Raw genomic sequence first — 14,690 nt, 5'->3', positions numbered from 1 at the left:
AAAAAATATTAAGTAGCGTATGTTTTCTTCTAGACTATGTTCTACATCTATACCAAATTTCAGCGCGATCTGTGGACCCGTTCCGTAAACTTTTCAAACAAACATCCATTCATCTAAATATTCGCATTTATAATATTAGTAAGGTAAGAATAAGATCTTATAAAAATTAAGTACTATGTGAATTTACATAGGTATATTTGTATCGGACATCACATCCGAAGAAAAAAAAAAGAAATTTCCACCAACAGGATATCAATAAATGTAATTATAAGTTCATAAAAAAATATTTTTTCAACATTTAAAAACTTTCTTGAACTTGAAACGACTTTATAAGGGAAAGCAGTTAAAATAAAAGAATTAATCAATAAAAAAAGTTCATCACTTATTTTAAAGAAAAATAAATATTTTCTGTTCTCTTCTATAAACTCGCAAACCTAATAAACTATTGAGTTTCATCATAATATTTACGTAAGAAATAAATGAGTCAGAGAAAACTGTAAACAAAAAACACACCATACTTTGTTATCATGTGACGCTGTGATTTTTATTTACGTTTGGACGTTTGTCGAAAACTAATTTCTATAATAGTTGATCTAACTACAAACAAAATCTTATTAAAATATTAACGTTATAACTCTAATCGGTTACCGCTAATTTTGTTACATCACTAATGACATGCGTCAGTTCTACAATTTCATTCATTTCGCGTCATTCATTGTTGAAACTGTGTGGTGATGGTACCATATGTCATATTCTCAGAAACTCCCACAATTGTGATGAATATTTTGCAATGTCCTAGTGAAAAAGCTTGTGCTAATGTGGTTTTTTTATGAATTATTTTTGTGTTAATGACCTTGTTTTGCAAAACCTGCTCAAGACATATCGAGTAAGTATTTTTAATTGCGTAAACTAGTTCTAGATCTTTATAACTATAAAATATCTAATTTGTTTTGGTCTTTCTATATAAATTATAAATCAATTTACAACATTGTTAAACGATAACTGAATATTGATACTTGAGTTACTCGACTAGATTTGATTTCGAAATTTTAACCACTATATACGTTTTATTTTTCTAATGCTTCAAATACCGAGTACAAAGCTGATAAGGCATATCAATTACCTTAAAACTGGAATTAAATGTAATTCATTATTACATAAAGGAAATATGACTCATTTTTTTCTATAAACAAAGAATTTATACTAAACAAAGACATTGTCTAAGGAAACGGTAGCGTTTTGAAACAGTTCTAACTATTTACGTTTATTTTGAATCGAAATAAATATATTTGGAGATCAAATTATTGTTATATTTTTATTTCATTAGTAAATATTTGAAGTGTTGGTGGTTTGAACTATAATTTTGTGCTTATGTTAAAATGCTTTATACTTTGTTACATTTGACCCATATTAAACTTGGAGGATGAACAGTGAGGGAGGGAGCTTCTCTTATACACTTACAATATTAACTCTTATTCTCTACCCAGAGGGGTAGGCAGAGACAAGACTTTCTTTTGTTCCAGTCCGATCACACCTCTCTACTCACCTATATAAATAAAACAATACATACTTATTACCAACATTAAGGCATATGTTTGAACAAAAACTATCTTAGTAATATTATAAATGTGAATGTTTAGATGTGTGTTTGTTAGAAGGTATCTCTGGTACAGCAGCATGGATCTTGCTGAAATATGTCGTAGATGTAAAACATAGTCTGGAAGAACACATAAGCTAGTTATTAATTTTTTTTTAATTGCGCGGCGGGTCGGAGTAGCCAGTTGAAAAATAAAATGATACTCCATCTTGAGGAAATGATTTTTTTGTTTTTTTGGCTTGAATCCAGATAATATTGGTAAATGATCTATATTATGAAAAACATGATATCCATAAATTATTTCTAGAAATGATTCATTCTATTTGGCACTATATCAAGAAAATTTCTTACCATTTTTGAGGTATGATAAAATTTGGCCATATTTCTTTATTATTTAACTAGCAGTCACCTGTGACACTGTCTGTGCTGAATTAATAAAAAGCCTGTGTCAAATTTCAGCAAGATCCAAGTAGCTGTTTGGACGTTTACTTAAATTTATCTCCGTAACAGCTCAACAGATCTTAAATAAATTTTACATAGATGTAGAACATAGTCTGGAAGAATATATAGACTACTCATTATTTTTTTTAATTCCTCATGGCTGGAGTTGCTGGCCACAGCAAGTACATAAGCGAGAAAAATGACATGGTCTCTTGGACTCTTGGTTATCCAAATTTGACTTTATATGTTCATTACTTCTTTGTTCAACCTTCAAGCTTTACTGAATAATTAGCATAAATAAATGAGACAACAAAACTATAACCGTGGTATTAACAATGTTTTCCGTTTTAATGGTTTTGCAAAAACAAAGAATAAAGATGTGTTTAATTTCATTGTGCAAGTCGATTCTAAATGTGAATTACACTCCTTGCACAGCATGGGAGAGATGAGAGACTCCTATGGGAGTGTACGCGGGTATTCTAATCCCCCTAAATATTTATGGACAAAGAATTGAATCCCACCCTCTTCTATGTAAGATCCTTGTAAGACAACAACAATCTTCTTACACTCCTTATTTTGACAAAGCTACAATGGGTTTCCGAGTCCAAAATCTCCATTTAAAGTATATTGTTTCCTTTTTTTGTCAGAAATTTTGGCTTCAAAAACTCACGGTTAGTGAGCTGTGTTAATTGTGTTTGACTTATGCTCAAGTCTCATATACAAGTTATAAAAAACGACTTTATTCATCATTATCAATCTGTCCTTATCCCTATTGAGGGTTGGCACAGTATGTACCTCCATACATCTCTATCAGCGGTCATGTCTGAATCCATTCTTACACATATCCTCTTTCATACAATATTTTCTTTGGTCTTCCTCTGCCTTTTGTAGCCATCTTTCAATCTTATAACTTTTTTGTTTATAGAAATTTTCAAATTTATTTTAGGCGTTTAATTACATTTCTTAAATATGGGTAGGAACTTCCTTTACTGTGTCCTCGAATCATTCGTATTTTTACAACGGTGTCAGTAACCTAAACGGATTACCTGGGCAACGCGGTTGGCGGGCAATGACCTAGGAGAGACAGATATATTAAAGAAGTGTGTTATTAGGGTTCAGTATGGAACAATCACTAATTTCAATAAATGGATAGGCGACTTTCAAGTCACTTTATAACGTTCCGATTTAAACGCGCTTGATGATTTCAAATTTTTGGACAAATACGCACAAATTATTACGTCATATACCCATTTCGTTTATAGACGTCAGTGAAAAGAGTACAGTTGTTTTTAGTCAAAGAGAATGAAAGGGATGCATAACCTAAAATCAACGCAATGGAAATGTAATGTGACATTTAACAGATTATAAAATACTATTGAAATCTGATTTCACATAGATTAAAAAATATTTTATACAGAACCCAAATTAGAAATTGTAATAAATCCCGACTTGTGGCCTTGTTTTATTTTGCGTAGTAACAAAACATGTAAAAGATATCTTCAATGAATCATTTTTTTTGTCGTTCGTTAACTCGTTAACAACTAAAAACGGTTTTATTTATTATTATTAGTAGTTGTTGCCAGTGACTTTATTTGCGTGGAATTAAAAAAAAAACTCAGTATATGTTTTTAACCAGTTCGTTTAGCTGTTCTCTAGTCAATTGGTAGACATTAATACATAACAAAATGGGGCTTAAAATTAGTAAATAGTCTATGTGTTCTTCCAGACTATATTCTACATATATGCCAAATGTCAATGAGATCCATGCAAACGTTTTAACAGTGGTAGAGCTCGATTTAACATCTTCGCACGAATTGTCCTCGCTCAGTGAAATACCACGACCACACAGAAGACACGCCTCAAGTGCGAAGCAATTCCAACTACAGTCTGATGAGTGTGCGTCCCGGAGGCCTAATTTAGTCCTATTTCCCTTCCCACCCTTTTTCTTATAAGGAAATGATGGAATGAACTTTCCGGATGAGAAGATGCATAGAAAAGGAAGATATTTTCTTTCTGTGCATCATCTCCTCCGTAGATTAAAGGTAGGCAACGCATATGCAATTGCGTATGTCTATGGGCAACGGTCACTTCTCTATTTCAGCGATTTCAGTTGGCCGCTCGCTTGTTTGCCACCTTATGATATAAAAAAAAATAAGTTTGTCCATTTTAAACTTTATAGACTAGAAGCTAGATATTTAAGTGTTTTTGTAAATATTTAATATCTTTCTAATCTGTGATCTTAACTTGACGTGCAAATAAACATCGTGTCCTTACATTTCTATGATTTATTCTGCTATTGACACAATTGTAGAGTTAATTATATTTAATTGCTGTTTGTTGAATTAATAGTTGGAATTAAGAATTGGTCGCGTATTTATATAATATTTTCTTGAATACATTTTTAAGACTTGAAAAGAATTAGAACGAAAAACATGATGCTTTTTTTAAAATACGTAATAGTTTCAATAGGTGGACTTATTTTTAATGTAAACTAGCTGTCGCCCGCGACTCCGTCCGCGTGGATATTTAAAAAATAATGATTTGTGTAGCCTATGTGTTCTTTCAGACTATGTTCTATACGTATGACAAATTTCATCGAGATCCGTTCAGCCGTTCTAGAGATATCTTCAAACACCCATCCATCCATACACATCACATCCATCTAAACATTCGCATTTATAATATTAGTAAGTTAAATAAAAAGCAGCTCTTCAAGGCAAAAATTCGAAAAAAAAATAACAAAATGAATAAATAGTATCCTATGTCCGTCTCCTGGCTCTAAGCTACCTCCTCAACAATTTTCAGGCATATCGGTAAAGCCATTCTTGAGTTATAAATAGTGTAACTAACACCACTTTCTTTTATATATATAGATTTTTGAATCTCTGGCCAAAGAATATAATTCAGATCTTTGTCAAAATATTTTTTTTTATTATATTGGCTAAAACTCATTGAATGCGAAAGATTCCGTGACCTGAATTAAGCCACTTGTCCTACGTCCAAGGTTCTAAAGTCTTTATTGCCCATGTATTTGACAGAGTTAATAGCGATATATTTATGAAAACTAGCTGTAGCCCGCGACTCCTTCCTCGTGGAAATAAAAGCATGATAAGTAGCCTATGTTTCCTACCAGACTATGTTCTACATGTGTGTTAAATTTCATCAAAATCCGTTCAGCCTTAACGATACCTTAAAACAAACATCCATCTAAATTTTTTTTTATTTAAATATAATGCAATTAGCACGATATACTGGCAGTCATAAAAATGTTGGTGTCAACTTCGTTCGTGTGAAATTAAAAAAAAAAAAAAATTAATATGCCATACTAATATCTACGTCTGTTCAAAATTCGATAAGATGTTACGGTAATAAACACCATCCATACATCCAAATATTCGCATTTATAATATTAGTAAGATTTACTGACCTTTTACACCGGGTCAGATTATTACGTCGCACTGTATTCCAATGCAGTAAGACTACATGAAAATGCGTTCGCATCGCAATGAACGTTTATTGGTTGGTCATGCCAATTGCCTTGTTGTGGGCCGGACGTGACGTCATAGGGTCAGTGAAGTCACCGACTGACCTCGTTATGGTGACCACGTTGTTTGAAAAGTCCGGGACAAGTGTTTATAACAGCATATTGTATTTTCCACTAGGCCAGGCAATACAAGTCTGCGAATTACACAATCTCACTTTAAGACATGGCGAAAGAGGGCGTTTTTTTATATCATAAGGTGGCAAACGAGCGAGCGGCCACTTGAAATCGCTGAAATAACGAAGTGACCGTTGCCTGGGACAGAAAGAAAATATTTTCCCTTCCCATACATCCTCTCATCCGGAAAGTCTACTTCCACTTGCCATCCTTTCCTTATAAGAAAAAGGATGGGAAGGGAAAGAGGACTATATTAGTCCGGGACGCACACTCATCAGACGAAACACGGAATTGCTTCCACTTGACGCCTGTCTTCTGTGTGGTCGTGGTATTTCACCGGGCGAGCCGGGACAATTCGTGCGAAGATGTTAAAGCGGGCTCTACCACTGTTAAAATGATTGTCAAATGTAGGCTAAATCTGTGTTTAGTGGACATTCCCAAGAGTGAAAGAATTTTTCAAACAAGTTCAGTTTCGAAGTATATTCAATGCAAATATTTTTCCTCTTCATAATTTAAATGACCTTGAATCTTGCCGAGTCTATTTAATTACTAAGACATTCACCTTTTACGTATTCGTAGGCGTTGTCTTTTTTATCTCGGGTTTTTTTAGTGTACAACTTTGCGTCAGTGACTTGTACATATTGTTGTCCTTTTTATTCTCTTTGGTATAACAGTGACAGCAATATTATGTAGTACAAGACTCACGCCAGAACTACGGTTACAAACACACAAATGTACTATCAGGGTATTTGGTGGTATTCCAGTTTAATAGAGACTGTCGCTAGCACTTTTTGAAGACTCGGAAACACTAATAGAATGCAACTTTTTTATGTGTACGAAAAAAGGTCAGGCCTATACGACTAATAGCTTTTTACTATTATGGCGTCGTTAATGCAACACAAAGTTACTTATAGACAGTTATTACTTTGAATCATTTGGCGGGAATGACGTGCTTTCGTATCAAAGTCCAGTGTCAGAATAGTGAGGGGACATAACGACATTTTAGTAAGGCTAGTATTGGGCCAATACACTGCCATTGTATTTTCTTCCTAACATTACTCAATTGATTATTTGGTTACAATTTTTCTGTTAAGGTAACACCGACAAATAACCTGAGTGTACTCTGGCATATTAAACATCAGTTTTCGTACGATGATTCGTTTTTTTTGCACACTGATAACCTAATCCCTTTCTAACGTTTGTAAGTTTTAATCTCTATTTACGACCGTTAATTTAATTTTTACGCAGTTTATTTATCATAAAAAATGTTAGTTCTGTTAGACGTTAAATTTTTCCACACCTAACTTGAATGCTTTGTCCGTAACGTAACATAAAACTAAGTAACATTCGCTTTGATAGCTAACTTCAAAATTGTATAGAACTGACGTGACAATCACGTGACTTATTTATTGTCAGTTCTATACATTGTTGTAGTTATGGAATCGCTCCCGCGCCGTACGCATCGCACGGATGAAACGGATTTGCTTTGTCTTTGCGATGCGAGGATAGACGCAATGCTATGTCATACAAAGCGAATTAAATCCGTTGCGTGCCGTGCGTTGCGGGACAATGGACGCGTATCTTTATAGACAGATATGTTTGTATTGCGATTAATTTTGTTATCTTGTTACTAACACGTAAAAGAATATGTAGTGTGAAGATAAAACGTCCTAATATTATTGGTTGACTGAATTTAAGTCACGCCATTTTATTAGATTGCCATGTTTTTATTATGTTTTTTTAACTGTAAATACCAAAGTAAATAAACAATTCAAACTATAACTTGTTTTTTTCTTTAACTAACAGTTGTCCGTGACTTCGTATTAATGAAGCTTACTAATATTATAAAATAGCTGTCACCCGCGACTCTGTCCGTTTGGAATTTTAAAAAAAACTATTGGTCGCAGCGTTATGTTATATAGACTAAAGACTTCCTTTATAAATGGACTATTCAACAAAAAAATAATTTCTTAAATCGGATTAGTAGTTCCTGAAACTAGCGCGTTTAAACAAACTCTTCCTGTTTATAATATTACTATCTGTCGACCGCGACTACGTACGCATGGAATTAAAAACAAACTTAATAAGTAGTCTATGTGTTCTTCCAGACTATGTTCTATATGTATGACGAATTTCATCAAGATCTGTTCAGCCGTTCCGGAGATATCTAACAAACATCCATCTAAACATTCGCATTTAAAATATTAGTAAGATTGTAGATTCATTTTTGAAAATAATACAATTTTTATTTGAATTTTTAAACACAAATTAAAAATATTAAAAAAAAATCTACCACTCTGGTATGTAGCAGCCTTAACATCGTGTAGGATTACATACCCTTGGTTATTTTCATGGAAATTTCCATACTTCTCGGCTTTCGCAGTAGACGAAGTATTGAAACATATAGCTATCCCTTTCATTCTTAATAATACGACAGAGACAGCAATATAGTATAAGAGCCAATGCAGAATTATAGTGTTGGGTTAGCGAGGTATACCAAACATAAATATTTACATTTTTTATATTAAGACTTATGTTAGCTTGGGACAAAGAAATATGTTATAGTGTTGTTGGATATGATATCTGAATACTTCATCATCAGCTCACTATACGTCCTCATCGAGGGGTTCGGAGCCTACCCTAAGTTAAGGGTGATTAGGCCATAGTCAACCACGCTGGCCAAGCGCGGGTTGACTTCACACATATCTTTGAATTTCTCAGATATGTGCAGCATCACGATGTTTTCCTTCACCGTAAGAACGTACATATGTAAATAGGAAATAGAAAAACACATTGGTATATGACGGGATTCGAACCCAGGACCTGCAGATTGCAAAATATTAGTAAGACTTGTTGTCGCCTATGACTCCAACTGCGCGGGATTATAAAAAACTTAGTAGCCTATGTGTTCATCCAGTTCTTCCTCCATCTTAAGATTCGTATTTATAATCCATATTCATTTACTAATCTTATTTTTAATATATTACTTTTCATATATAAAATAAAAAAAATATACGAAATATAAATTATATTAAAAATAGAATACCACCGGCTGCGGAATCCCATGACTCAAACAACCAGTGGTGAGGGCTGCAGACAGGAACCTTCTAACGATGCGTGCGGTTTCTAGGATAACTGTTTTTTCTATCGGGCCCTTAATCCAACTGTTTAGCGATAGCTTCTTGAGATGTTGGTCGAAGCTCTTCGCTATCAGTCCATTCACCGATACAATCGGAATAATGGTAGTCGATTTCATACGCCACATGGCGGTAACCGTAAGCCAAATCTAGGTATTTGCATTTATAATATAAGTAAGATTAATTAAAAAATATATAATTCTTTGTTCCAGGTACGCCAAAGCCAGCCAAATTAGAAGACTGATTTTTGAAAACTACAAAATTATGTAGCGATTTTTTTTAATTATTCTATTACATCTTAAAATAGAATATACATTCCAAAATATGTTTATACATTGATTAAGAAGCTATGCGCCATCTTGTATCCGGCATTTTATAGCGTTTGTAAACAAAATGGCGGCGACCGCACCGATTTCTGAGGGAAAGGAGACATTTGATGAGGCTGAAGAAAAGTTATTAGATAAGACCAGAGCTGTTATAGTTGCCAATGAAGATGGACAGACTACAATAAAGTCATCGAAAAAAGGTTAGTAATATTTTATATATAAAATTCTCGCGTCACAATTTTCGTTCCCTGGCTAGTTTTAAATAAACAACTATGGATTTATAAAAAAAAACATGTTAAATTGTACAGTATTATTATAAATTAGCTCTTACCCGCGACTCCGTTCGCGCGGAATTAAAAAAAAACTTAATAAGTAGTCTATGTGTTCTTCCAGACTATGTTCTACATCTGTACCAAATTTCATCAAGATCCGTTGAGCTGTACCGCAGATACATTCGAACATTCATCTAAACATTCGCATTTATTTTAGTAAGATTTTAAATTTAACTTATTAAAAAAGTCAAAATATTTATAAAAAGAACGCATCTATATTATAAAAGTACAAACTTAAAACTGGCAACTTTAGAATACGTTTGATAATTCATGTGGGTAGTTGCATTTTATCTGCAGTACATTTAATGCGGGTAGATGCGAAATATATAAAACGTCAGTATCGATCTGAGTTTGCTTGTGTTATAATGAAATCGAAATATAGAAAAATAAAATGTGGTAAGCTGTTTGTATTATATTTACATATTAAAATACGTTTAAAATATTATAAAATCGATCGTACATACAAACAGTAATATTCTTACGTATATTAATGACATCATTGTGTAAGCGTGTCAGAAATTCCCCTAATTATTCTAGATTGATTTATATTGACCACTTAAGTGACTGTCGTTCTACGTTATATTGCTGTGCATGGGACTTCGTACGCGTTAAATACCGTCTTAGTGTGTTTTCGAATCTTCTTACTAATCTTATATCTTTAAATGAGCAATTCTTGTATATATATATAATTGGAATCTCAGCATCGGCACCAAAGATTTTTATAAAATTTAGTATATAGGTTTCGGGTCGATAAATCGATCTAGCTGAATCATTTTTAGAAAATGTCATTTTATTTGTGTTTTATCGATAATCAACTTAAACATAAACTTAACTTATTCTATCGGTAAGATCTAAAAATATTATTCATATTTCATCATTTTATTAGTTTAAATGTTTGTAAGAAGGTATGTACGGAACAGCTCAAAGGATTTAGATGAAATTTGTCATAGATGTAGAACATAGTCTGGAAGAACACATAGTAGGCTAGTTATTAAATTTTTATTCCTCGCGAACGGAGTCGCGGGTGACAGCTTGTCTTTTATATATAAAAATTCTCGTGTCACAATGTTAGTTTATATACTCCTTTGGGACTGTTTGACTGATCTTCTATGCATATTAAGAAGCTATGAGAATCGGCCACAATCTGTTTAGACTCGCGCGGACGGAGTCGTGAGCGTTAGTCTTACTAATATTATAAATGCGAATGTTTTGATGAACGGATGTTTGTTTGTTTGAAGGTATAGGCACTGCTCAACGGATCTCGCTGAAATAGACGTATAATATATTCTGGAAGAACATATAGGCTAGTTATTAAGTTTTTATATTCCGCGTAAATGTAGTTTCGGTCGACAGCTAGTTAATATTATAAATGCTAATGTTTTGATGTATGTTTGTATGAAGGTATCACCGGATTGGCTTAACGGATTTTGATGAATTTCACATAGATGTAGAACATAGTCTGGATGAACACATAGACTATTAAGTTTTTTTTTATAGTTGTCTATAATGAACAAAGAAATTCAGCACTGTCCAGTATATTTGGAAATAAGCCAAGATAACTCCAGTTTTATTAATAAAGCGTTTGTCTGGAAAGAGGTCAGCGGAGGCGCATTCTGTTCACTCGAGTCACGTCATTTTTATGACGTAATGACGTATGAGAATTAAATATTAATGTTTATTTATGATAGACTAGCAGTCGCCCGTGACTCCGTCTGCGCGGTATTAACAAAAATATAATTACTCACTTAGACCAAAAAAAGTATGGAATGACTGTGTGAAAGGGGATATGCGTAAAAAGGGGGTAGACTCGGATATGACGGCTGATAGAGATGTATGGAGGAGTACATGTGCCGACCCTCAATAGGGATAAGGGCAGGTTGATGATGAATTTAGTACTCACTTGTCGCAGCGTAATGTTATATAACATAAAGCCTTCTATAAATGGACTATCCAACAAAATAAGAATTCTTCAAATCGGACCAGTACTTCCTGAGATTTGTACGTTTAAACAAACAAACTCTTTATAATATTAGTATAGCTTACTTTGACAACTGACGTCTATGAAGAATCGAATTCATTTCGTATGAGGATTAATGTTGTACTTAATGGACGGCGAGCGTCGGTGGTTCAGAGGTCAAGCACTTGACTTGCAATCTGCAGATCCTGGGTTCGAATCCCGCCATGTACCAATGTGTTCTTCCATTTCCGTTTTACATATGTACATTTATCCGACGTTCTTACGGTGAAGGAAAACATCGTGATGCTGCACATATCTGAGAAGTAATTCAAAGATATGTGTGAAGTCAACCCGCACTTGGCCAGCGTGGTTGACTATGGCATAATCACCCTTAACTTAGGGTAGGCTCCGAGCCCCTCGGTGGGGACGTGTAGTGAGCTGATGATGATAATGGACGGTTGTTATAGTGTCGCACGTACACGCTTTACGAACAACTGAACTATCGAGAATCGATCTTGTAATAAAAAAATTTAATATATATTTTTTTTTATTTAAATTGTTTTTAATTCTTACAGTTAAGCTGCCAGAAGATGAGAGTCCAGCGGTGGGCGCGGGTCGTTTTACCATTGGACCAGCACCAGAGAGGGACTGGGAGATGGTACCACCTGACGGCAAGTGGGGCTGGTTCGTTCTCGTAGGTAAACAGAGACAATATTTTTGGCGTACAGTGTATCAATATGGCTTTACATCACTAAAAGATAAAGCGAAGCTATACAAATCAATGTTACGAGCTTATGCTATCTTTGTTAGTCGCTTTTACTTCGCTTTTCTAGTTGTGTGCTATAGGCTTGAAACTATGTTATATACCAGTGGTTCCCAAACTTATTTTGTCTACTGCCCACTTTGAGAATAAATATTTTTTGGCGCCCCCATATTATCACATATTTAAAAACCACTATAACTTCAAATTAAATTAATTAATTATTGTGACCTATATATGTATATTAACGGAGAATTGTAAACGTAACGTTTTACTATAACCCTCAACTTGAGACCTGCAGCGTCCACAAGGGGACGTTATCGCACACTTTGGGAAAGACTGCTATATACCATAATATTATAAATGCGAATGTCGCGCTTTCGTAACAAAGTCTTGTGTCAGATGTAGTGAGGGGACATAAACGTTGATATTTTAATAAGGCTAGTGTTGCGATACACCGGCACAGTATCGGATTTTCTTCTTAACAGTTTCTAACACCCGATTTTGACATGTGAGGTGTCATTCGATTCGTATTCTTACTGAGAGTGTCATAGTGGTAGCGGAGTGTTTTTTTTTTTCACGAGAATGATTTCCCTTTCCAGGTGCGACTTTAGTCAACATACTAATACCAGGCACTATAAAATCATTTGGTGTCCTACTGGTTGAGTTCAGAGATGTATTCCAAGCCAGCGAGTCAGCTTCATCTGGGATTGTTGCGCTTTGTTACTTCTTATACAGCAGTTTAGGTATGTAGCCTACAGTTTATGAATTAAGACATTCTACAATTGGTCTAGTTTATACCTATTTTGTACTTACTAGTTTTATATAATATAATAAAAATTTTAAGAGAGAATTGCGCGCTTTTCTATCCAAAAGTCAAGTGTCAGATGAAGTGAACGTAGACCTAGTAGGTCTAGTGTCAACGAAGATACTTCAGTGGTAGAGCACGCTTTAACATCTTTGCAGGAATTGTCCTCGCTCAGTGAAATACCACGACCACACAGAAGGCGTCAAGTGCGAAGTAATTCCAACTACAGTCTGATGAGTGTGGATCCCAGAGACCTCATTTAATCCATTATTTTTTCAGGTCCAATATCGTCAATTCTATCTGTAAAATGGTCTTATCGTACGGTTACATTGATCGGGGGATGTTTCGCGGCGTTTGGCATGATTTTTAGCAGTTTGGCGTTTTCAATAGGATATTTATACTTTAGGTAAGTGAACTTCTTTACTAGACTTCGCTTTTTTATGTATATTTGTAACACCTGTATAACAAATGAATGCAAACTTACAGACAGACAGACAGAAATGATTTTTAGAAATTTGTTTATTATAAGCAAATTAAAAACATAACGATACGAAATATATACGAATAGTAGTCTATGTGTTGTTCCAGACTATGTTCTATATGTATGACAAATTTCATCAAGATCTGTTGAATCGTTCTAGAGATATCTTCTAACATATATCTAAACATTCGCATTTATAATATTAGTAATACATAAGATTAAATAAATTTCAACAAACGAGCGAGCACTTGAAATCGCTGAAATAGCGAAGTGACCGTTGCCCATAGACATACACAATTGCATATGCGTTGCCTACCTTTAATCGATGGAGGAGAGGATGCACAGAAAGAAAATATTTTCCCTTTCCATGCATCCTCTCATCCGGAAAGTCCACTTCCCATCCTTTCCTTATAAGAAAAAGGGTGGGAAGGGAAAGAGGACTAGATTATGCCTCCGGGACGCACACTCATCAGACGAAACGCGGAATAGCTTCCACTTCACGCCTGTCTTCTGTTTGTCCTTCACGCGTTCCTGATAAAAAGGGTTTTAGACAGACGGACGGACAACATATTGATCCTATAAGGGTTCCATTTTTTTCCTTTTTCATTGTTAACCTTTTATTCAATTTGGTCTTCTTTGTAGGGTTTTTTTTTTACAATTTTGTTTTTTAATATTAAAGTTTCGGTGCAATGGTGGGTGCGGGCGCGGGTCTCGCGTTTCCTCCAACCGTGTACATAGTGACGTCCTACTTTGTACGTCTACGAGGTCTCGCTAATGGAATATGTATGTCCGGCTCCGCATTCGGCAGTATCATTCTACCACCATTGTTAAGATATTTACTAGAAACATATGGATATAAGTAAGTATATACTAATAGTGGGTTTCAAAGACCAAAATCCTAGTTTCAAACATACGATATATATCTCTGTCCTGTCAAATGACAAAGACGATTATATGTTTTATGGAGAATATTGGTGTCAGAAACTTTAAAAAACTAGCTGTCTGCTCTTCCAGACTATGTTCTACAATTATGCCAAATTCCATCAAAATCCTTTGAACCATTCTATGGATTCCTTCTAACGTCCATCCATATATCTATACATTCGCATTTATAATACTTGATGTCATCCACGAATCCTTCCGCGCGGAATTTAAAAAGAAACTTAATTAGTCTAAGTGTTCGAGACTATGTT

At 34.4% G+C, this 14,690-nt stretch overlaps 1 protein-coding gene across 5 annotated transcripts in view; it reads left to right on the top strand.

Moving 5' to 3' along the window:
* Window positions 1-678: 678 nt before the first annotated feature.
* Window positions 679-14,690, top strand: part of LOC106114339 (solute carrier family 16 member hermes) — a 26,054-nt gene continuing 12,042 nt past the window's right edge. Inside the window, exons 1-6 of one of the 5 annotated variants that reach the window (XM_013307536.1) lie at window positions 679-886; window positions 9,046-9,359; window positions 12,024-12,146; window positions 12,811-12,954; window positions 13,296-13,422; window positions 14,177-14,356. In XM_013307536.1, the coding sequence (XP_013162990.1) occupies window positions 9,227-9,359; window positions 12,024-12,146; window positions 12,811-12,954; window positions 13,296-13,422; window positions 14,177-14,356 (707 nt within the window). In that variant the 5' untranslated portion in view covers window positions 679-886; window positions 9,046-9,226. Of the gene's footprint in view, window positions 887-9,045; window positions 9,360-9,798; window positions 9,888-12,023; window positions 12,147-12,810; window positions 12,955-13,295; window positions 13,423-14,176; window positions 14,357-14,690 lie in introns of those variants that run through there. The other 4 variants (XM_013307512.1, XM_013307528.1, XM_013307502.1 and 1 more) reach the window with 4 other exon arrangements.

The sequence above is a fragment of the Papilio xuthus genome, unplaced genomic scaffold (assembly GCF_000836235.2).
Source record: "Papilio xuthus unplaced genomic scaffold, Pxut_1.1 DF829673.1, whole genome shotgun sequence".
Taxonomy (NCBI): Eukaryota; Metazoa; Arthropoda; class Insecta; order Lepidoptera; family Papilionidae; genus Papilio; species Papilio xuthus.
This window is presented reverse-complemented; position numbering and strand designations above follow the sequence as displayed.